A 23592-nucleotide genomic window follows, 5' to 3' on the forward strand; every position below is an offset into this window, starting at 1 on the left:
TTTATTCCACATCATACTAGCCAGAGCAGTCAGAGAAGAAAAAGAAAAAGAAAGAAATACTCGAAGTACAGAAAGCAGGTGTGGATGGGGTGTGGAAAACAAATATAAAATTTTCAACTTAAAAATACAATAACTGGGGGCACCTGGGTGGCTCAGTTTGTTAAGCAGCAGACTTGATTTCAGCTCAGGTCGTGATCTCAGGGTTGTGAGATCAAGGCCCGTGTTGGGCTCCATGCTCAGCAGGGAGTCTGCTTGAGATTCTCTTTTCCCTCTCCTACCCCTTCCCCACCTGTCTCTCTCAAATATCTTAAAAAAAATACAATAACTGACATTAAAATCTCAATTGACAGGGTTAATAGCAGTACAGACAGAGTAATTTAGTGAACTAAAAGATCTGAAGGAAATAATCCAGAATAAAGTATCAAGAGAGAAAAGATGAGAAAACATGTAAGAGACCAAGGATAGAGTAAAGGACCTTAAATATGAACTGGAGTCTCAGGAGGAAAATAGGGGGAGGAGAGTAGGTCAGCAGTATGGGAAGATATGGCAGAAAAACATCCAAATTTGACCAAGAAATGAAACTGTAGAGTCAAGGAGCCCTATGAATTCTAAGTAGAATAAAAATGTATATTTTTAGGCATCTTATAATACATCTTCTGAAAACGAAACTAATAGAAGCCAGAAGAAAAAGAATTCTCTTCAAAGTAATAACACACTGGCAGGTCACTTAAAAGAAGAACAATGGGGGACAAATAACAAGAGAATGACAATGTTACAGTGCTTAAAGAAAACTGTTGCTAACCTAGAATTCTATATCCATTAAAAGTATCCTTCAGGAGTGATAATGAGGGGCACCTGGGTGGCTCAGTCGTTAGGCGTCTGCCTTCAGCTCAGGTCATGATCCCGGGGTCCTGGGATCGAGCCCCACATCGGGCTCCCTGCTCCGCGGGAAGCCTGCTTCTCCCTCTGCCTCTCCCCCTGCTTGTGTTTTTTGTCTTGCTGTCCAAAAAAAAAAAAAAAAAGTGACAATGAAATAGACATTTTTATGGGGTGCCTGGGTGATCACTTGGTTGAGTGTCCAACTCTTGGTTTCGGCTCAGGTCACAATCTCAGGGTTGTGTTCAGCAGGGAGTCTGCTTGAGATTCTGTCCCCCTCCCTCTACCCCTCCCCCCACTCGCCTACAGGTGCTTGCTCTCTCACATAAATGAATCTTTTTTAAAAGTTATTTTTAGACAAAAACTGAGAAATAAGTTACTGGTACACATATGTTGAAGGACATTCTGAAGACAAAAGCTCCTAGAGGGAAGATTAAAGGCAAGAAGAAATGAAAAAGCACAATTAATAAATATGCAGATACAGATGAATATTAAATGTATAAGAAAGATATTGTGAAACTGAAAGTCGACAGAATTGAAAACAATAAATGTTAGGAGCAGAGTAAAAGCACTGCAAGTGTTTTATGGTCTTTCCAGTGCCTGGGAAATTGGTAAAAGAAAAGTACACTGTGATAATGTAAAGATGTATGCTATAGTATTTAGAATAATCATTAAATGAACAGTAAGAGGAAGTAAAATTTCCAAGCTAATAGTGGGAGGAAGAAAAGAATAAGAAAATATATCTAACAAATTCAAAGAACACAGGAGAGAAAAAGAAACATGGAACAGATAGGACAAATACAAAATATATGGTAAGACAATGGATTTAAGCTAAAATATACACTTGGGCCCTGAGCAGCATGGGTTTGAACTGTGCAGGTCTACTTGTAAGTGGATTTTTTATAGTGCACTATTGTAAATTATTTTAACATTTCCTTTTCTCTAGCTTAGTTTACTGGAAGAGTATAGTATATAATACAACATAGAAAATATGTGTTAATCAACTGTTATGGTAAGGCTATCAGTAGCTAAGATCTGGGGGAGTCAAAAGTTCTATGTGGATTTTTGACTGGGCAGGGTGTCAGCATCCCTAAGTCCTATACTGATCAAGGGTCAGTATATGCAATTACATTAAATGTGAATGGACAAAATTTAAAAACAGAATCAAATAAAAAAATCCAAATTATATGCTGTTTATAAGAGATACATCTAAAACAAAGATGTAGAAATACTGAAAGTAAAGGATAGGAAACCATCCCATGTAAATAATAACCCAACAGAAGCTAGTATAGCTACAGCAATTTCAGACAAACTAGATTTAAAGGCAAAAATCATAAGAGATACTTTAAGTTCAACTCACATGAAAGACGTATATCTGAATTTGAATATAACTGATAACATGGCCTCAAAAGGAAAAATCAGAACTACAGTAGGAAATACACAAGCCCACAACCATAGTGGGAAATTATAAAAATTCCTCTTTCAATAACTGATACAATGTTCACAAACACAGTATCTCAGTACAAATGAGATAAGCAAAATGGAGTAGGCAGCTTTAAACTTCCATCCTTCCATAGAAGCATTGAAAAGAACCAGAAACTATCAAAACTAACTTTTTCAGAACTCCAGAAAGCAGTTAAAGGTTTATAGCAACCAAGTAGAAGTAAAAGACCAATCAAGAAAAAGGCAAATTTTTTATTAAGGTTTTTTTTTTATTATTATTATTTGAGCGAGGGAGAGAGCATGAGCAGGGGAGAGGCAAAGGGAGAGGGAGAAGCAGGCTTCCTGCCGAGCAGGAAGCCTGACACAGGGCTTGATCACAGGACCCCGGGATCGTAACCTGAGCCAAAGGTGGACACTTAACCAACTGTGCCACCAAGGCGCCCCTCGGCAAGCTTTTAAGATGAAAAGCACTGTGGTGTTTTTACAGGTCCCAGGCCCTGCCCATCCCTAGTTTCATAGCTGTCTTGAAGAGGGCAGCCTATGTTCCCAGTGTGGGAACCTGGTCCTTGGTTCTAGAGGGAGCAGAGATCTTACTACAAATTATTATTTTTAAAGAAACCAAGTATTTTTAAAAGATTTATTTTTTTAAAAGATTTATTTATTTATTTATTGAGAGAGAAAGAGAATGACAAAGAGAGAGCATGAGAGGGAAGAAGGTCAGAGGGAGAAGCAGACTTCCTGCTCAGCAGGGAGCCTGATGTGGGACTCGATCCCAGGACTCCAGGATCATGACCTGAGCCAAAGGCAGTCACTCAACCGAGCCACCCAGGCACCCTATTTTTTTTTTTTCTTTTTGAGAGAGAGAGCATGAGTGGGAGGGGCAGAGAGAGAGGGAGAGAGAGTACCAAGGAGACTCTGTGCTCAGGGTGGAGCCTGAGGCAGGGCTCAATCTCACAACCCTACAGTCCTGACCCAAGCCAAAACCAAGACTCAGGCACCCAACTGACTACACCACCCAGGCGCCCCTTACAAATTACTGTGTATGTTTATTCTAAACTGTGTACGGGCCACCCGAAGGACTGACAAGGTACACAGATCTGTCTGTACATATTTGGAACTCTAAGGGCAGAAAAGTGGCAGGCATTCCTCAAAAATATTGTAAGGCAATTTAAAAATCCACAGTTGTTTGGGGCTAAAGGATTACAATCAAGATTGCCTAAAAGCCATAGTAGAAAAGCATGGGAGAGAGTTTCTTTGGGAAATGAGGGCATTGAAAGGTGTGTGTGTGCTTGAGAATTTAAAAAGCCACGTGCATGCTCTATTCAGGATACATTGTCAGAAAAAAAAACCTGAGAAAAACCTAAGCTTTCACCACTCCTCACACTGCAAGCAAGAAGTGAAGACTTAGGCAAATTGTAAATGGCCTGGCTAAGTGTTGAAGGAGTACCCTAGGCCTGAGTCAATCTGTAAAGACAGGGAGAGGTATTTTTTAAGCTCCTGATATTCACGGAAATCTCAATTACTTAAGCTAAGCCTTCACCAAAACCAGCAAATACTGGGAAAGAGGAGAATCTGATTTCTAGAATTATTAATTATAATATGCAAATGCCTGTTTTTCAGCAAGAAATCACAAGTCGTACAGAAAAAAAACAGAAAAGTACCGCCCATTAAAAGGGAAAAATTAACAGAAACTGTTGCTGAGGAAAGCTAGACATTGGACTAAAGACTTTAAGATTTATTTATTTAGTTTTAGAGCAAGAACCCATGGGGGGGCGGACAGAGGGAGAAGGAAAGAGAACCCTCAAGCAGACTCTCTGCTGAGTGCAGAGCCTGACTCAGGGCTCGATGCCAGGACCCCAAAATCAGAACTTGAGCCGAAACCAAGAGCTGGCCACCTAACTGAGCCATCCAGGCACCCCTGGACTAAAGACTTTAAATCAGCTGTTTTAAATATGCTCAAAGAGCTAGAGGAAACCATGTACAGATTGAAACCAGGACAACTATGTGAACATCATGAGAATATCAGTAAAAAGACAAATAATAAAAGGAACTAAATAAAAATATCAGAACTGAAAAATATTAACAAATTTGAAAATCTGCTAGAGGGACTCAACAGCAGATTTGAGCAGCACCTAAATAATCAGCAAACTTGAGACCATACAACTGAAGTTATCCAGGGTGAGAAGCAGAAAGAAAAAAAATGAAGAAACCTATGCAGAGCCTGAGCAATCTGCGGGATACTGTTAAGCAGGCCAGTATATACATTATGGGAGTCTCAGGAGAAGAGCGAGAGCGAGAACGGAAAAAATTCCTTGAAGTGCAGAAAGAAAAGATATCAAGTAAGAATTCTATATCCAAAAGAATGACTGTTCAAAGAATGAAAGAGAGGGGCGCCTGGGTGGCTCAGTCATTAAGCATCTGCCTTCGGCTCAGGTCATGATGCCAGGGTCCCGGGATCGAGCCCCGCATCGGGCTCCCTGCTCCGCGGGAAGCCTGCTTCTCCCTCTCCCACTCCCCCTGCTTGTGTTCCTTCTCTCGTTGTGTCTCTCTGTCAAATAAATAAAATCTTAAAAAAAAAAAATGGAGAAACTAAGATAAACCAAATCTAAGACAAGTTGTTACTAAAAGGTCTGCCTTACCAGAAATGGTAAAGGGAGTCTTACTGAAGTGGAAGGATAAAAGCCACATGAAGAAATAAAGAAGGTAACTACAGAGATAAATATCCTGTACTTTTGGTTTTAATTCCTTTTTTCCCTATACGACTTAAAGGGCAAATGCATTCTGCAATAATAATAAATGTTAATGGGCACACAGTGTATAAATAGTGAGGAAAAATACAAAGGGGGAGAGAGATGGAGATGTATACAATCAAACTAGGTCATTTTAAGATGTTAACTGTAATCCCTATGGGAACAATTAGAAAATAACTAAAATATATAACCAAGTCAAGAAGGGAATACAAATTATACAATACAAAAGAACTAAATTTTTTTAAAGGCAATAACTGGAGGAATTGAAAAATGAAAACCTGTACAACCGAAAACAAAGAGTTAAAAGTCAGAATTCCTTCCTTATCCCTAATTACTTTAAATGTAAATGTATTAAACTTCCAATTAATAAGCAGAGATTAGCAGAATGGTTAAAGAAGCATCGTCAATCTATATGATGCTACCAAAGACTGACTTTAGATACGAAGGCACAAAGAAGTTACAAGTAAAAAGATGGAAAAAGAGAGCTGGGGTGGCTATTTTATTACCAGACAAAACTGATTTTAAGTAAAAAAAAAGGTTATAAGAGGTGAAGAATACCATATATTGATAAAAATTGATACATCAAGGTATGACAATTATAGATACATCAAAGTATAACAATAACATATGCACCTAAAATAAAGCCCCAAATTATATGATGCAAACATAGAACCTTGAAAGGAGAAACGAAAGTTCTACACTACTGTAGACTTTAATTTTAATACAGGTTAGAACAATGAGACTGATCAATAAGGAAAGAGAGAACCTGGAAAGTACCATAAGCAAATTAGCCCTAATAAAATTCTACCCAACAAGAACAGAATGCACTTTCCTTTCAAGTGCATATGGAACCTCCCCAGAATAGGCCATATATACGGCAACAAAACAAGTCTCAATAAATAAAACAAATAATATAAATATAATACAAATCTAAAGATTGAAATACTAAAAGTATCTTTTCTAACACAATAAATGAAATTAGAAATCACTAACAACAAAAGTGCTAGAACTGTCATATATACAGACACTAAACGTACTCAAACAACCGAAGGGTCAAGGAAATGATCACAAGGGAACTTAGAAAATAACTTGAGAGCAAGATGGAGGAGTAGGAGACCTACATTTCGTCTGGTCTCAGGAATTCAGCTGAATAGGGATCAAACCATTCTGAACACCTACGAACTCAACAGGAGACCGAAAAGGAGAGTAGCAGCAACTCTCTGAACAGAGAAGCGACCACTTACTGGAAGGTAGGACGTGCGGAGAAGTGAATCCGAGGCGATATTCGGGAGGATAGACGGCGGGGGAGGGGGCCTCCGTCGGCCGCTTCTGGCAAGTGCTAGAGCCGTGGAGCACAAAATCGGACCTTTTAGAAGTCGGCTCCGCGGAGGGACGTCGCTCCAGTGGCTAAGCGGGGGGTGGAACCCTCGCGGGACAGTGTGGTCTCAGGACCCTCGGGGTCACAGAAAGACCGGGGGTGCCTGAGTGCGCCAGAGCTCCCAGGGATCGGAGCGGGGAAGCCGGCTGCAGAGACGGAGCCGAGGCGCGGGCTTTCAGCTCGGGGTGGCCATAAACCGTGATCCGCGGCCCAGTCGGGCCACTGCTCCTCCAGCAGGGACCCAACAAGCGGCAGAGCCGGGGAGACTCCCCTTCCTCCCCCGGGAGGAGCGGCGCAGGAGCGCACCGCAGGGATCTGCTGGGTTTGGAGACTCCACGCGGGGTCGGGTGCCAGAGACAGAAACGCTCGGTCGCAGGCCGGGTGAGCACGGAGTGCGGCCGGAGACCGGGGACACGGGAGTGACTGCTTTTCTCTGGGGGTGCACTGAGGAGCGGGGCCCCGAGTTCTCGGCTCCTCCGGGTGGAGATTGGGAGGCCACCATTTTCACCCTGGTCCTCCAAAGCTGTACCGAGAGCTTGCAGGGAACAAAAGCTCCTGAGAGCAAACCCGAGCAGCTTGCTTAGCCCGGACCGACAAGGGGGGGGCAATTCCGCCTCCAGCAAAGACATTTGGGAACCACAGCAACAGGCCCCTCCCCCAGAAGATCAGCATGAACAGCCAGCAAGCCAAGACCGAGTTTACCGATCAAGGAGAACGGGAGAACTCCAGCGCTAGGGGAATACTGCACATAGAATTCATGGCTTTTTCTCCATGATTCTTTAGTCTTTCAAAGTTAATTTTTTTTAACTTTTTAAAAAAATTTTTCTTTTTCCACCAACATCTTATCAATCTTTTTTATTTTTCATTTTTAGAGTCATATTCTATCCCTTCATAGTAGTTAACCTTATTTTTGGTATACATATATAAGTTGTCCTCTCTTTAAAATTTTGGGATACAAGTTTCTTCTAACAGACCAAAATATATCCTAAATCTCTAGTGTATGGCTTTGTTCTAGTCTCCTGCCTGATCACATTCTCTCCGTTTTTTTTTTAAATCCTTTCTTTTTTCAACCAACTTCTTATTAATTCCTTTTATAAAATCTTTTATAATTTTCATCTTTACAGCCATATTCCCTCCATCATATTTACCCTTATTTTTGTACATATGTAAGTTTTTCTTCAAAATTTTGGGAAGCAATTTCTTCTAATAGACCAAAATATTCCCAAAATCTAGTGTGTGGCACTGATCTATGCAATTGCCTGATCATATTCGATCATATTCTGTTTATCTTTTTTTCTCTTTTTTCTTTCTTTCTCTTTCTTTTCCCCCGGTTTCAGGTCTCTTCTGATTTGTTTAGTGTATATTTTTCTGGTGTTGTTACCCTGTTAGCATTTTGTTCTCATTCATCTTTTCTCCTCTGGACAAAATGACAAGATGGAAAAAAATCACCTCAAAAAAGCCCAAAGGGACCTAATCTGCCAGGGACCTAATCAATATGGACATTAGTAAGATGTTGGAACTAGAGTTCAGAGTGACGATTTTAAAGATACTAGCTGGGCTTGAAAAAAGCATGGAAGATTTGAGAAACCCTTTCTGGAGAAATAAAAGAACTAAAATCTAACCAAGTCAAAATCAAAAAGGCTATTAATGAGGTGCAATAAAAATGGAGGCTCTAACTGCTAGGATAAATGAGGCAGAAGAGAGAATTAGTGATATAGAAGACCAAATGATGGAAAATAAAGAAGCCGAGAAAAAGAGAGATAAACAACTACTGGATCACGAGGGCAGAATTCTAGAGAGAAGTGATACCATAAGAAGAAACAATATTAGAATAATTGGGATCCCAGAAGAAGAAGGAGAGAGGGGCAGAAAGTATATTGGAGCAAATTATAGCAGAGAACTTCCCTAATTTGGGGAAGGAAACAGGCATCAAAATCCAGGAGGCACAGAGAACCCCCCTCAGAATCAATAAAAATAGGTCAACACCCCGACATCTAATAGTAAAGCTTACGAGTCTCAGAGACAAAGAGAAAATCCTGAAAGCAGCTTTGGATAAGAGGTCTGTAACTTACAATGGAAGAAACATTAGATTGGCAACAGACCTATCCACAGAGACCTGGCAGGCCAGAAAGGACTGGCATGATATCTTCAGAGCACTAAACGAGAGAAATATGCAGCCAAGAATACTATATCCAGCTAGGCTGTCATTGAAAATAGAAGGAGAGATAAAAAGCTTCCAGGACAAACAAAACTAAAGGAATTTGCAAACATGAAACCAGTCCTACAAGAAATATTGAAAGGGGTCCTCTAAGCAAAGAGAGAGCCTAAAAGTAACAGACCAGAAAGGAACAGGGACAATATACAGTGACAGTCACCTTATAGGCAATACAATGGCACTAAATTCATATCTTTCAATACTTACCCTGAATGTAACACATAACAATTGGCAATGACAATTCGGCAATCCTTTTATCAGACAAATTAGATTTTAAACCAAAGACTATAATAGGAGATGAGGAAGAACACTATATCATACTTAAAGGGTCTATCCAACAAGAAGATCTAACAATTGTAAATATCTATGCCCCTAACATGGGAGCAGACAATTACAATTAATAACAAAAGCAAGAAACACATCAACAACAATACAATAATAGTGGGGGACTTTAACACTCCCCCTCACTGAAATGGACAGATCATCTAAGCAAAAGATCAACAAGGAAATAGAGACTTTAAATGACACACTGGACCAAATGGACTTCACAGATATATTCAGAACATTCCATCCCAAAGCAACGGAATACACATTCTTCTCTAGTGTCCATGGAACATTCTCCAGAATAGATCACATCCTAGGTCACAAATCAGGTCTCAACCGGTACCAAAAGATTGGGATCATTCCCTGCATATTTTCAGACCACAGTGCTTTGAAACTAGAACTCAATCACAAGAGGAAAGTTGGAAAGAAATACATGGAGGCTAAAGAGCATCCTACTAAAGAAGGAATGGGTCAACCAGGATATTAAAGAAGAATTTAAAAAATTCATGGAAACAAATGAAAAATGAAAATACAACTGTTCAAAATCTTTGGGATGCAGCAAAGGCAGTCCTAAGAGGAAAGTATATAGCAATACAAGCCTTTCTCAAGAAACAAGAAAGGTCTCAAATACACAACCTAACCTTACACCTAAAGGAGCTGGAAAAAGAACAGCAAATAAAGCCTAAACCCAGCAGGAGAAGAGAAATAATAAAGATCAGAGCAGCAATCAATGAAATAGAAACCAAAAGAACAGTAGAACAGATCAACGAGACTAGGAGCTGGTTCTTTGAAAGAATTAACAAGATTGATAAACCCCTGGCCAGACTTACCAAAAGAAAAGAGAAATGACCCAAATAAAATCATGAATGAAAGAGGAGAGATCACAACCAACAACAAAGAAATACAAACAATTATAAGACATATTATGAGCAACTCTATGCCAGCAAATTAGATAATCTGGAAGAAACAGATGCATTTCTAGAGATGTATAAACTACCAAAACTGAACCAGGAAGAAATAGAAAACCTGAACAGACCTATAACCACTAAGGAAATTGAAGCAGTCATCAAAAATCTCCCAACAAAAGCCCAAGGCCAGATGGATTCCCAGGGGAATTCTACCAAACATTTAAAGAAGAATTAATACCTATTCTTCTGAAACTGTTCCAAAAAATAGAAATGGAAGGAAAACTTCCAAACTCGTTTTATGAGGCCACCATTACCTTGATCCCCAAACCAGACAAAGACCCCATCAAAAAGAATTACGGACCAATATCCTTGATGAACATGGATGCAAAAATTCTCACCACAATACTAGCCAATAGGATCCAACAGTACATTAAAAGGATTATTCACCACAACCAAGTGGGATTTATCCCTGGGCTGCAAGGTTAGTTCAACATCTGCAAATCAATGTGATACAATACATTAATAAAAGAACAAGAACCAATAATCCTCTCAATAGATGCAGAAAAAACATTTGACGAAGTACAGCATCCTTTCTTGATCAAAACTCTTCAGAGTATAGGGATAGAGGGTACATACCTCAATATCATAAAAGCCATCTATGAAAAACCCATGGGGAAAAACAGAGCTTTCCCCCTAAGGTCAGGAACACGGCAGAGATGTCCACTCTCACCACTGCTATTCAACATAGAATTAGAAGTCGTAGTCACAGCCATCAGACAACAAAAAGAAATAAAAGGCATCCAAATCAGCAGAAAAGAAGTCAAATTCTCACTCTTTGCAGATTATGATACTTTATGTGGAAAACCCAAAAGCCTCCACCCCAAAACTGCTAGAACTCATACAGGAATTCAGTAAAGTAGCAGGATATAAAATCAGTGCACAGAAATCAGTGGCATTCCTATACATCAACATCAAGACAGAAGAAAGAGAAATTAAGGAGTCGATCCCATTTAGAATTGCACCCAAAACCATAAGATACCTAGGAATAAATCTAACCAAAGAGGCAAAGAATCTGTACTCAGAAAACTATAAAATACTCATGAAAGAAATTGAGGAAGACACAAAGAAATGGAAAAACATCCCATGCTCATGGATTGGAAGAACAAATATCGTGAGGATGTCAATGCTACCTAGAGCAATCTACACATTCAGTGCAATCTCTATCAAAATACCATCAACTTTTTTCAAAGAAATGGAACAAATAATCCTAAAATTTGTATGGAACCAGAAGAGACCCCGAATAGCCAGAGGAATATTGAAAAAGAAAAGCAAAGCTGGCAGCATCACAATTCCGGACTTCCAGCTCTATTACAAAGCTGTCATCATCAAGACAGTCTGGTACTGGCACAAAAACAGACACATAGATCAATGGAACAGAATAGAGAGCCCAGAAATGGACCCTCAACTCTGTGGTCAACTCATCTTTGACAAAGCAGGAAAGAATGTCCAGTGGAAAAAAGATAGTCTCTTTAACAAATGGTGTTGGGAAAATTGGACAGCCACATGCAGAAGAATGAAACTGGACCATTTCCTTACACCACACACAAAAATAGACTCCAAATGGTTGAAAGACCTAAACGTGAGACAGGAGTCCATCAATATCCTAAAGGAGAACACAGGCAGCAACCTCTTCGACCTCAGCCGCAGCAACTTCTTCCTAGAAACATTGCCAAAGGCAAGTGAAGCAAGGGCAAAAAGGAACTATTGGGACTTCATCAAGATAAGAAGCTTTTGCACAGCAAAAGAAACAGTCAATAAAACCAAAAGACAACCAACAGAATGGGAGAAGATATTTGCAAATGACCTATCAGATAAAGGACTAGTATTCAAAATCTATAAAGAACTTATTAAACTCAACACCCAAAGAACAAATTATCCAATCAAGAAACGGGCAGAAGACATGAACAGACATTTCTCCAAAGAAGACATCCAAATGGCCAACAGACACACGAAAAAGTGCTCAACATCACATGGCATCAGGGAAATCCAAATCAAAACCTCAATGAGATACCACCTCACACCAGTCAGAATGGCTAAAATTAACAAGTCAGGAAACAACAGATGCTGGCAGAGATGCGGAGAAAGGGGAACCCTCCTACAGTGTTGGTGGGAATGCAAGCTGGTGCAGCCCCACTCTGGAAAACAGTATGGAGGTTGCTCAAAAAGTTGAAAATAGAGCTACCCTACGACCTAGCAAATGCACTACTGGGTATTTACCCCAAAGATACAGATGTAGGGATCCGAGGGGCACCTGGGTGGCTCAGTCTTTAAGCATCTGCCTTCGGCTCAGGTCATGATCCCAGGGTCCTGGGATCGAGCCCCATGTCAGGCTCCCTGCTCTGTGGGAAGCCTGCTTCTCCCTCTCCCACTCCCCCTGCTTGTGTTCCCTCTCTCACTGTGTCTCTCTCTGTCAAATAGATAAATAAAATCTTTAAAAAAAAATGTAGGGGTCCAAAGGGGTACGTGTCCCCTTATGTTTATAGCAGCAATGTCCACAATAGCCAAACTATGGAAAGAGCCAAGATGTCGGGGCGCCTGGATGGCTCAGTTGGTTAAGCGACTGCTTTGGCTCAGGTCATGATCCTGGAGTCCCGGGATCGAGTCCCGCATCGGGCTCTCTGCTCAGCGGGGAGTCTGCTTCTTCCTCTGATCCTCTTCCCTCTCATGCTCTCTATCTCTCATTCTCTCTCTCTCAAATAAATAAAATCTTTAAAAAAATATAAAAAAAAAAGAGCGAAGATGTCGACAGATGAATGGATAAAGAAGATATGGTATATATATATAGAATGGAATATTATGCAGCCATCTAAAGCAATGAAATCTTGCCATTTGCAACAACGTGGATGGAAATGGAGGGTATTATGCTGAGCGAAATAAGTCAATCAGAGAAAGACAAGTATCATATGACCTCACTGGTATGAGGAATTCTTAATCTCAGGAAACAGAGGGTTGCTGGAGTGGTGGGGGGTGGGAGGGATGGGGTGCTGGGTGATAGACATTGGGGAGGGTATGTGCTATGGTGAGTGCTGTGAATTGTGCAAGACTGTTGAATCACAGATCTGTACTTCTGAAACAAATAATACATTATATGTTAAAAAAAAAAAAAGAAAAAGAAGATAGCTGGAAGGGAAAAATGAAGGGGGGGAAATCGGAGGGGGAGACGAACCATGAGAGACTATGGACTCTGAGAAACAAACTGAGGGTCCTAGTCGGGAGGGTGGTAGGGGTATGGGTTAGCCTGGTGACGGGTATTAAAGAGGGCACGTACTGAATTGGAGCTCTGGGTGTTATATGCAAACAATGAATCATGGAACACTACATCAAAAACTAATGATGTATGGTAATTAACATAATTTAAAAAAATAACGAGACAAATGAAAAGGAAAACACAATACATATAAACATTTATGAGGTAAAGCAAAAGAACTTCTCAGAAGCAAGCTTATAGTTGCAAATGCCTACACTGAACAAGATCTTAAATCAATAATCTAACTTTACATAATAAAGTAGAAAATAGGAAGTCATAATGAAAAAATAAAGCAAATGAATTACAAATGAAACCACAAGTCAGTTCTTTGAATAGATTAGCAAATTTACAAAGTTTTAGCAACGAAACTGGATAATTTACATGAAATAGAAAAATCTCCAGAAACACACAAACTACCAGAGCTGACTCAAGAAGAAATGGAAAATCAGACCTACAACATGTAGTGAGATTAAATTAGTAATCAAAAACCTCTCAACAATGAGAAGCCAGACTTTTAAAGAATTAACACCATTCCTTCTCAAACTCTTCCAAGAGTTGAAGACATAGGAATAATTCCCAACTCATTCTATGTGGCCAGCATTAACCTACTACCAAGGCCAGATAAAGACATCACAAGAAAATTACAGATTAATACCCCAATAAATATTTATGCAAAAATCCTCAATAAAATATTAGCAAGCTGAATCCAGTAGCATAACAGGAGTATATATACCATGACCAGGTAGGCTTTATCCCAGGAATTAATGCAAGGGTGGTTTAACATGAAAATCGATCAATGTAATACACCATTAACAAGAGGAAGGATAAAGAAACCTATAATCATCTCATTTAATGCAGAGAAAGTATTTGACAATATCCAACTCTCTGTCATAATAAAAGCATTCAACAAACTACAAACAGAACAGAACTCCCTCAATATGATAAAGACCATATAAGAAAACCCATAGCTAACATTATATACTCAATGGGGAAAGTCTGTAAGCTTTTCCTTCAAGAAAGAACAAGAAAAGCATACCTGTTTTTGCCACTTCTATTCAATATAATACTAGAAGTTCTAGCCACAGAAATTAGGCAAGAAAAAAAAGGCATCCAAATTGGAAAGGAAGAAGTAAAATGATCCCTGTCAGAGATGACAAAATCTTACATGTAGATAACCCTAAAGAATGCACGTGCACACACAGACACACACACACACAGAGCTAATTCATGAATTCAGCAAAGTTGCAGGTTACAAAATCAGTTGCGTTGCTATTCACTAACAGTGACAATCTGAAAGGAAATTAAAGCAGTTACATTTACAATAGCAGAAAAATCATAAAATATTTAGGAATAACTTTAAGGAGTTGAAAGACTTACACACTGAAAGCCACACAACTCCCAAAGAAAATTAAGACATAATAAGTGGAAAAACACCCTGTGGTCATGGATTGGAAGACTTCCACTGTTACTGTCAGTACTACCCAAAGTGATCTCCAGATTCATTGCAATCACTGTTAAATTCCCAATGGCATTTTTTCAAGAAATAGAAAAACCCATTCCAAAATTCATATGGATTCTGAAGGGACCCCAAATAGCCAAAACAATCTTGAAAAATTAAAGTTGGAAGACTCACACTTCTTGATTTCAAAACTTACTACAAAGCTACAGAAATCAAAATGATGTGATACTGGAAAAGGGAGAGACATATATACCAATGAAAGAGAACAGAGCACCAAGAAATAAACCTTTGCAAATATGGTCAATTCATATTCAACAAGAGTACCAGGTCCATTTGGTGGGGGAAAGGAGAGCCTTTTCAACAAATGGTGCTGGGGAAACTGGTTATCCACATGCAAAAGCATGATACTTGAACCCTTACCTCATACCATATATAGAAATTAAACTGGATGAAAGGCCTAACATAAGAGCTAAAATTACTAAACTCTTAGAAAGAAATAGGGGGAAAGTTTCACAACATTGGATTTGGCAATAATTTCTTGGCTCTGACACTGAGGAGACTGGCGACAAAAGAAAAGACAGATTAATTGGTCTTCATGAAAATTAAAAACTTGTGCATCAAAAGACACGGTCCAGGGGCGCCTGGGTGGCTCAGTCAGTTAAGTATCTGCCTTTGGCTCAGGTCATGATCCTGGAGTCCCGGGATCGAGCCCCATGTCAGGTGCCCTGCTCAGCAGGGAGTCTGCTTCACCATCTCCCTCTGCCCCTCCCTTCCACTTGTTTTTTCTCTCTCAAATAAATAAATAAATCTAAAAGAAAAAAGACACTGTCCACAGAGTAAAAAGGCAGTCCATAGAATGGGAAAAAGTATTTGCAGATCACATTATCTGATAAGGGATTAAAATCCAGAAAATACAGAGAACTCCTAAAACTCAATAACAAAAACAAACAACCTATTAGAAAAATAGGCAAAGGACTTGAACTGCTGTTTTTCTAAAGAAGATCTACAAATGGCCAATAATCACATGAAAAGAGGCTCCACATCCCTGATCATTAGGGAAATAGTAATCAAAACCACAGTGAGATACCACAGTGGTATTAGGGTGGCTACTATTAAAAAAAAATAAAAAATAAAAAGTGTTGGCAAGAATGAAGAGAAACGAACCCTTGTGCACTGCTGGCAGAAATGTAAAGTGGCATAGCCACTGTGGAAAACAGTGTGCAATTCCTCAAAAAGTTAAAAACAGAATTACTATACAATGCAGTGATTCTGCTTCTGGGTCTTCTTGCAAAGGAATTGAAAGCAGGGACTCAAAGCGATACTTGAACACCTAGTTCATGGCAGCATTGCTCACAATAGGTCATAGGTAGAAGCAACCCAAGTGTCCTTCAGTAGATAAATGGATATAATGCGGTGTGCGCATACATTGGAATATCATCCAGCCTTAAAAAGAAGGACATTTCGACACATGCTATAACATGGATGACCTTGAGGACATTATGGTAAGTGAAATAAGCCAGTCACAAAAAGACAAATATTGTAGTATTCCACTTCTGTAGGAACCTACAGTAGTCAAATCCATACAGACAGAAAGTAGAATTGTGGCTGCCAGGGACTGATGGGGTTGGGGGGGATGGAAAGTTCTTTTTCAATGAGGACAGAGTTTCAGTTTTGCAAGCTGAAAAAATTATGGGGATGACGGTTGAACAATATTAATGCTTAATGCACTTAAAACGAGCACTTAAAATGGCTAAGATGGAAAATTTTATGTCATATATTTTGCAATTAAAAATGGGAAAAAGAAAATTTTTAAATTTTAATTGAAGTGTAGTTGACATAAAATACTAAATTAGTTTAAGGCGTACAACATTGTGATTCAAGATGCAGATACGTTACAAAATGCTCACCATCGTAAGTTTATTACAATACTACTATGTTCCCTGTTTCCTTCTCAGCCCCCAAAAGAGTAAAGTCAACCTGCGGCACAGCTGTACATTGCAAACATTATGCTGAGTGAAATAAGCCAGACAGGAAAGGGCAAACACTACATGATGCCACTTGTCCATAGAAAGTAGAATGGAAGTTAATAGGGGCTGGATAAGCAGAGGCACCAGAGACAGGGACTGGAGAGTGTTTTCCTTAGAGGTTTCTATTTGGGATGGAGAAAGCTTTAGAAATGGATGGTGTGATGGCTGCACAACATTGTGAACATGCAGAGTACTACTGAATTACACACTTAAAAGTAACTGAAGTGGTGAATGTTATGTTGTATAGATTTACCACAGTAAAAATAAAAAATATTTAAAAAAATCTTAGTAAAAGACTCTCTGCCTCTCAAACACTGAGATTCGCGAGAGCTGGTGAGATGGGGTACGGCCTGCGCGGGGATGAGAGCCCACCTGCTGAGAGTCCAGACGGCGAAGGGGAGACTCGCCTGCCCGGGCCCAGGGGGAGGGCCCCGCGGGGCCAGGGGGCTGGGCTGAGGACTCCCAACTTGATCACAGAAGTTACCAGAGAGGGAGTTTGAGGCACTAGGGCCCCAGGGCTGCCGCTGTCTGAAGAGAGCTGCTGTCACTGGCCACTTGAAGGACACAGGGAGGCTCGGGTACCATGTGCGCGGCAGGAGTGCAGAGAGCATCAGGGCCGCAGTGGACAAGACTGACTGACAACTGGGCTGAAAAGCCAGTCCCAGCACATTTTAAACAACTGCAAACACCCAAAGTTAGTTCTCTTACACGGTTCAGTTAGGCTAAAGAGCAGTAATAAAGAGTATGAGGAAATTAATAATTATATTGCTTCAAACCACAGTGGAAATTACAAAACAATTTGAACTGAAGGTTAAAGAAAATGCTATATATCATCAAAACCTTTAGTATTCAGATAAAACCATGAGAGTGATTTTTATAGGTTGAACACCTGTATTAAAAAACAAGAAAGGCTGGAAATCAATGGCCTGCACATCTCAAACATTCTCGAACAGCAAAAGCCGCCCAGACATGGAAGGAGATAATAAAAGGAGAAACTAATGACACATAAAAAGTATCAGAGCCAAAACGAGTCCTTTGAGGAGCCTAATAAGGGTTATGAGCCCCTAAGGAGGCTGCACAGGAGAGGGAGGGAGGGGCATATGCGCAAAAGCCACCAACATCAGAAACGAAAAACACAACATCACCACAAACTGTGAAGACAGGATGTTATGAGCAGCTTATGTCAATTAATTTGAAAACTTAAATTTAGGTATTTACCAAATGTTAGAAAAGCAGGGCTTAACAGAAAGAAAAAACAGAAAACCCAAATGGCACAGAAAGTACAAAAGAAATTGAGCCCGTAACGAAAACCTTACCCTCAGGGGATGGAGAGATGTGTGAGCAACACAGCAAAATGTCAGCCACCAGCGTGTGGGCGGGGGCACACGCACGTTCACTGTGCAATTTCCAGCACTTCTGTATGTTTGAAATTTTTCAAAACAAAAGGTCATAGGGAACCTTCCCGCACTCACAAAAAGACCCCGCAGACCAGACGGGTTCATCGGTGGACTGTGCTAAACATTGCAGGAAGAAGGGACGCAACCTTGCACAGATGGCCCCTGAAGCCCGAGCCGGGACCGCTCCTCCCGGCAGGTGGTGAAGCTGGCCCAGCGCCGTCACAGGGACGCATTGCACGACAGAGCCCAAGACGGCAGCCCTGTGCACTGCCGGACGCCGGCGGGGCGCCCCCCCCTCCCCCTGCGCCCCTTCCGCCTGGGCAGCCCGCGCCCGCTGCGCCCCACTTACGGCCTGTGGCTCGCTCGCGGCTGGGGGCCAGCCCGCCGTGACCTCCATGCCGTGCAGCCTCTGCGTCTGCTTCAGTTGGTTGAGCGAGGGCTTCAGCTGGGCGGCCCCCACTGTCTTGCTCGTCCACTCGTCCACCAGCTTGTGCAGGTCATCCGTGAAGGTGCCTGTCTTGTTGTTGCTGTTGTTTGCCTGGGCCTGGACGTGCAGGGTGGGCTGGGGGCCCGGCTCGGGGCCCGGGACCAGGCTGCTGGTGGAGGACCCTGGGGAAGCACACACAGGCCGGGTTGGCAACTCTGCACACAGCGCCGCCGACCTGCTGCAGTCATTCGTACAGTGGTCTTGCTTAGGCCAGGCAACACCTTGCTTCAGGAGATGGTCTGCATTTGGGGGCCTGTGTGCCAGCTTTAGACACTGTGGAACCTGTCTACAGGCCGTAAGGACCGGGCCGTGCCAGGCCAAAGGACAGGACCCGAGATGCTGGCAGCCTTACTCGGCATCCACTCTGCCCATGCTGCCCAGGAACCCCCGACTCCCACGTGTGAGGGAGCTCAGAAAACTGGGGGCGGACCCCAGGCTTCTGCGCCCTGAGCAGGAACAAACATGAGAATGCCGAGTGCTCAGCCTGCGGCAGCCACGGCCATCCACCCAGCAAAGGGAAAAGGCCCGAGAGGCTTGGTCGTCGGAATGCTAATGGATTTAGTGGTTTGGAAATTTAAGACACAAAATTGTGCCTCTCCTCACCAGGGCATGTAAGGAAGGTATTAATAAAGTGTGCAAACACCCAGTGCCTTCAACTTTGGGCCCCCAAGCTCGGAGCCGTTTGCGGGGTGCAGGGTGTTTGCACCAGCAGGAACCGGGAGGCCCGGGGGCTATGTTTTGGGGGGGCAGGGGGAGGCTGCACAAAGAAGTCACACTCACCTACTTCACTGAAGGATTAATTTTAAATGACCAACATGGGACTTTTTAATTCTCTTTAGATTGTGACCCCCACCTCCACAACATAGAATTTCTGATGAGCAATTTAGAATAAGCCAATTTAAAATGTTTCTGCATTAAAAAAATAGTGTAACGACCATCTCTTCAAACAAGCGGTTGCAAAATGTAGTCTAGAGTGGCTAGCAATGAAAAAGCACGGGCACAAACAGTTCAATATTAGTGATGGAATTTTACACACACAGCTATTTCTACATGAATGTTTCAGCCAGAAAAGAAAAAAGGAGGAAAAAAAAAAAAAAAGGTGTGAGGTGAGGGTGGTGGGCGGCCTAGGTGGACTGATACCCATTTCATCCCGGCATCTCTCCTCGGGGGCACTCATCTTTAGCACTTCAAGGACATACTCATTCCTACGGTTTTGGAAAAGGAGCCAATTAACAGTTGGCAATGTGTGGACGTTCCGGGGAAGGGGAGTGTCAGCGTGTCAACCGGCCAGGACACACAGACTCTAGGAGCCATGGAGACGCGAGGGGCACCCGCGGGTGGCTTTCCCTCCAGGCAGAGGCAAAGCGGTGCCCTTGGAGGGTGGGCGCGGAGCAGACGCGCGCCCGCCGGCCGCAGAGACCCTGATGTGCACTAGCCACATGAAAGCCCATGCGATGGAGAGCAGACAAGGGGTAAAAAACCCGATAATTACGACTGCTGTGCTCTTTGCCTAGACAGAGACGCTTCAGGGCAGACCCTGCAAGGGAAGAAGAAACGACACAAGACCACAGGGTTAGGCAGGACAGCACACACGGGGGACAAGCCACCACACTCTAAGCACAAGTCATCAGTGTGCAAGGAAGAGCAAAGGCCAGCGCTTCAGAGAGGGGACCAGCCACCTGGGCTAACTGGGCGGCCCCGAGTCAGTGTGCGGGTTCACGTGAGCTTCGCCGAGGGGCGGAGGTGCAGGGCCAGGCCCCAAGCTTCAGGTAGAAGTGAGTGTGTCTCTAAAAGCGTATTCAAAAAAGAAAAAAAGAAAAAAAAAACAAAAAACAAAAAACAAAAAAGCAAAGCACACCAGTTGGTTTTCAAACAAAAGGCTTCTGGAGCCCCACTGATTGAGGCAAAAAACACACTAAAAGTCAGCCAGGAGAGCTCAGTGGAGCCCTCCGGCTCTGCCTGCCCCATAGGCCCATGGGAGATTTGTTTTCCAAGTGCAAAAAGATACATTGTTTTGCAGGTTTGAGGCCAATCCCAGATCCCAGGCGGCTGCCATGACCAGACCAGTGGTGCACGTCAAGGGGAAAGTACAGGGGTCCTATCTGGGGAGGTGGAAAGCAGGGCTGGCCCCAATTTCCTGCACTGCTGCTGCCTCATCTGGTATCCCGAGTCCACTGGGACAGGCAGAGGCTCGTCACTCTGCCTCCACTAAGCATCAGGCCCTGCGGTCCTGCAGGCTGTCTGTGCCGCCCGGCACATCCTGACGGTCAGTGCCCACCTGGAGGGCAGACGAGCTGGCCCTTCAGGGAGCCGGGCAGGCACAGTTCGGGCGTCCCCAAGGTCACTCAGCAAGGCTGTGCTATCAGAGAGGGTCAGAAAGGGTGGGCGCTCCTGCCCCAGCCCCTCACCTGAGCAGGACGCCCCCCACCCCCCCACACTCCCTGAGGAGTTGCCTTGCACCCTTGCCAGGGAAGGCGGGTTGTCACCCCTGTGTTTGAGAAGAGAGGACAAAGGTCAGCCCAGGCTCCAAATGAATTGTTCTTCTAGTTCAAATGGGAGATGATGTTCTGTTGGGGTCTGTAATGTGCAAATAACGACGAAGGGGCCAGGCAGGAGTGGTTCAGACCAGTCGTCTCTCAGTGGGAGCTCTGCAGGGCCTTTGCTGGTCTGTGTCCTGACATGGAATCCCACTGGGAGCACCGGGCCCTTTGGGGGCTCCGTGGCACTTGGGTCCCAGGCTCTGACTGTGCAGGGCACCAGGTGAGGCACAGACTTGCCCATCCAGACCCTGTGGCCTCAGCAGGTCCCATACAGACGGCCCAAGGACATGGGATCAGCCAGCCAGCCAGCCAGCTCCCCGCAGCCTGACAGCAGCGGGTTCTTTCGGGGCTGATTCCCGCCATCCTCTCAATGAACAACGGGAGCTGCCTGCTGGGAACCACCAGAGAAGCCTGGGCCTGTGGTCAAGGGCCCCAGAGGTGGGGCCACCGGCCACCATGCTCACAGCTGGAGAGCAACAACTGGCCCACAGAGGTCTGCACACCCTCACTGGGCACGGCCCACAGGGAGCACAGACACTCCCTGCCCTCAGTGAACCTCTAATCAGAAACTGACTCCACACTAAGGTCATGCTGTCCCGTGCAGTGCAGAGCTGCAGCTGAGCACGGATGTGTCTGGTGACAAGCCCTCACTCATGCCACAGCCCTGCCCAGCCTCGGGGGGGGGGGCCCCTGGACCTCCTCCCTAGTGCCTGTGCCCTGCCCTTGATGCCCACACGCAGATGGCTGATGAATACACCTCCACCGAGCCCCACTCAGCTCCCTCCACACCGGCGTATACACTGCACTCCTGCCTGGGCCGCTGGGCTACAAGGCAGCAGTGCAAGGGCACCGGGATGCACGGGGCCCACAAGAAACCCTCACGCGGCAGGAGGTCTCCCCTGCAGGACTTCTGTCCTTAGCCAAGGCCTTGGGAAGAGCCGGCTTGAGGCCCAGAACTACCTGGGGAAGCCTCCACCTGGGCAGGGGTGCAGGTGGAGAGCCATGTGGCCAGCTGTTGGGAAATGTTCTCCCAAGCTGGGAAAGGGCCGGGGGGGTCTCTGGAAGGGACACACAAGCTGCTTCTGGTGTGGATGGCCAGCCCTGCCGGGCACCGCCACCATCCTGACCCTCGCCTGGCTGCCAGGAAGATGCCAGAAATGCAAGGTTCTCTGCCACCGACAGACTGCTGGAGGTGTGGACCGGGCCTCGGGGCCCTCAGCACACTTGCCACAGCCTTCAAATACTGAGGAGGCTCACGAGGGGCTCCAGGGGCAGTGGCCTTGGCGCAGACCAGCCGGGGGCCTCCCCGCTCGCCCCTTGATGAGAGGCACGCCTCCAGCCGGTTGGGCTCACCCTGCACCGTGGTATTAGACACTCGGTCCTGGCACCGGCACCATATAAGCTGCCAGCACCAAAATGCCACTGGTTTCTTTGTAACAAGCCATCAAGTCCTCCCAGAGCCGAGCGAAGTGCCAAAACGAGTCCGTGAAGCACGAAATGGGAGGCGTCCCTGCTCTGCCCTGCCCTGCCCTGCGTGACTGCCCCAAGGACCGCCTAGCCTGGGTGTCCGAAGGCTGTCTCCCACGCCCACCGCAGCAGGTCCCCACAGGGAGGGTCCAGGACAGCACAGGGCGAGGGCAGGGCCTGGGCAGCCTTCCCAGGGGCCGCAGGGACAGAGCCGCTGCCGCACGGATGGCAGGCTGACGGCGCGCGAGAAGGTGCATCCGAGGCTCGCTGTGCAGACGCCCCGGAGCTGTCGGCGCCTGTGTCTCGGCAGGAGCTGGGGGGGGGGGGGGGTGTCTGACACCGCGCCCCCCAAATCCCAAAACGTGGGCCCCAAGTTGCCCTAAGCCCTCCCATCGGCCCCAAGGAGGGGTCTGTGCCCAGGGCCTCACCCTGTCTGAGCTCCGTGGGGGCCGGCCCTGCCCTCCCAACAGTGGGCCTGTCCGGGTGCCCACCCCAAGGAGGCACCCAGGCTTTGTCCTTTGCACGTTCTTCCTCCCAGGCCCGGCCGCCTTTCCTGCATGGGGTCCCCTCCTGGCGGCCTGCAGCTGCCTGGGGCTCCACCCCTGCTCGTCTCTGACCCCGGCCTGGGTGCCCTCAGGGACTCTGCACATCACAGAACTGTTACAGTCTTGTAACTTAACACAGACTGTTTTCCCGGAGCCGTGCAAGGCCATGCACAGAAGGCCTCTGGCCTTCTCTAGCTGCAGGCTGCACCAACTGCACCCACACCCTGCGGCTACAGCCCCCCCTTGCTGCTGGCCTGGATCCCGGATGCCCAGGCCCCAGAGTGGGCCCACCTCGGGGTCCTCCCACAGCCCTGCCCTGAATGCCCTTCTCTCTGCCACGTCTCGGCCCTTGGGGCTGTGACCAGGCTTTCCTGGGTGCCTGCGCACCCTCGGGCCTCTTGAGCTCTCCCCAGTCAGCAGGAAAGCAGGCGACTGGCTCCCGGAGAGGCTGCGGGCTGGGCAGACCCCG

At 44.8% G+C, this 23592-nt stretch overlaps 1 protein-coding gene across 1 annotated transcript in view; it reads right to left on the bottom strand.

The window, feature by feature from the left end:
* The window catches only part of WNK2 (WNK lysine deficient protein kinase 2), a 131522-nt gene that overhangs the window by 9979 nt on the left and 97951 nt on the right, over positions 1-23592 (bottom strand). Inside the window, exons 27-29 of the mRNA XM_073878268.1 lie at positions 20064-20108; positions 18434-18693; positions 18004-18103 (exon numbers count right to left, since the gene is read on the bottom strand). Of these exons, the coding sequence (XP_073734369.1) occupies positions 18004-18103; positions 18434-18693; positions 20064-20108 (405 nt within the window). The remainder of the gene's footprint in view (positions 1-18003; positions 18104-18433; positions 18694-20063; positions 20109-23592) is intronic.

This window comes from Callorhinus ursinus, unplaced genomic scaffold, assembly GCF_003265705.2.
Source record: "Callorhinus ursinus isolate GAN/ISIS: 27379988/994484 unplaced genomic scaffold, GSC_fseal_2.0 scaffold28, whole genome shotgun sequence".
Lineage (NCBI taxonomy): Eukaryota > Metazoa > Chordata > Mammalia > Carnivora > Otariidae > Callorhinus > Callorhinus ursinus.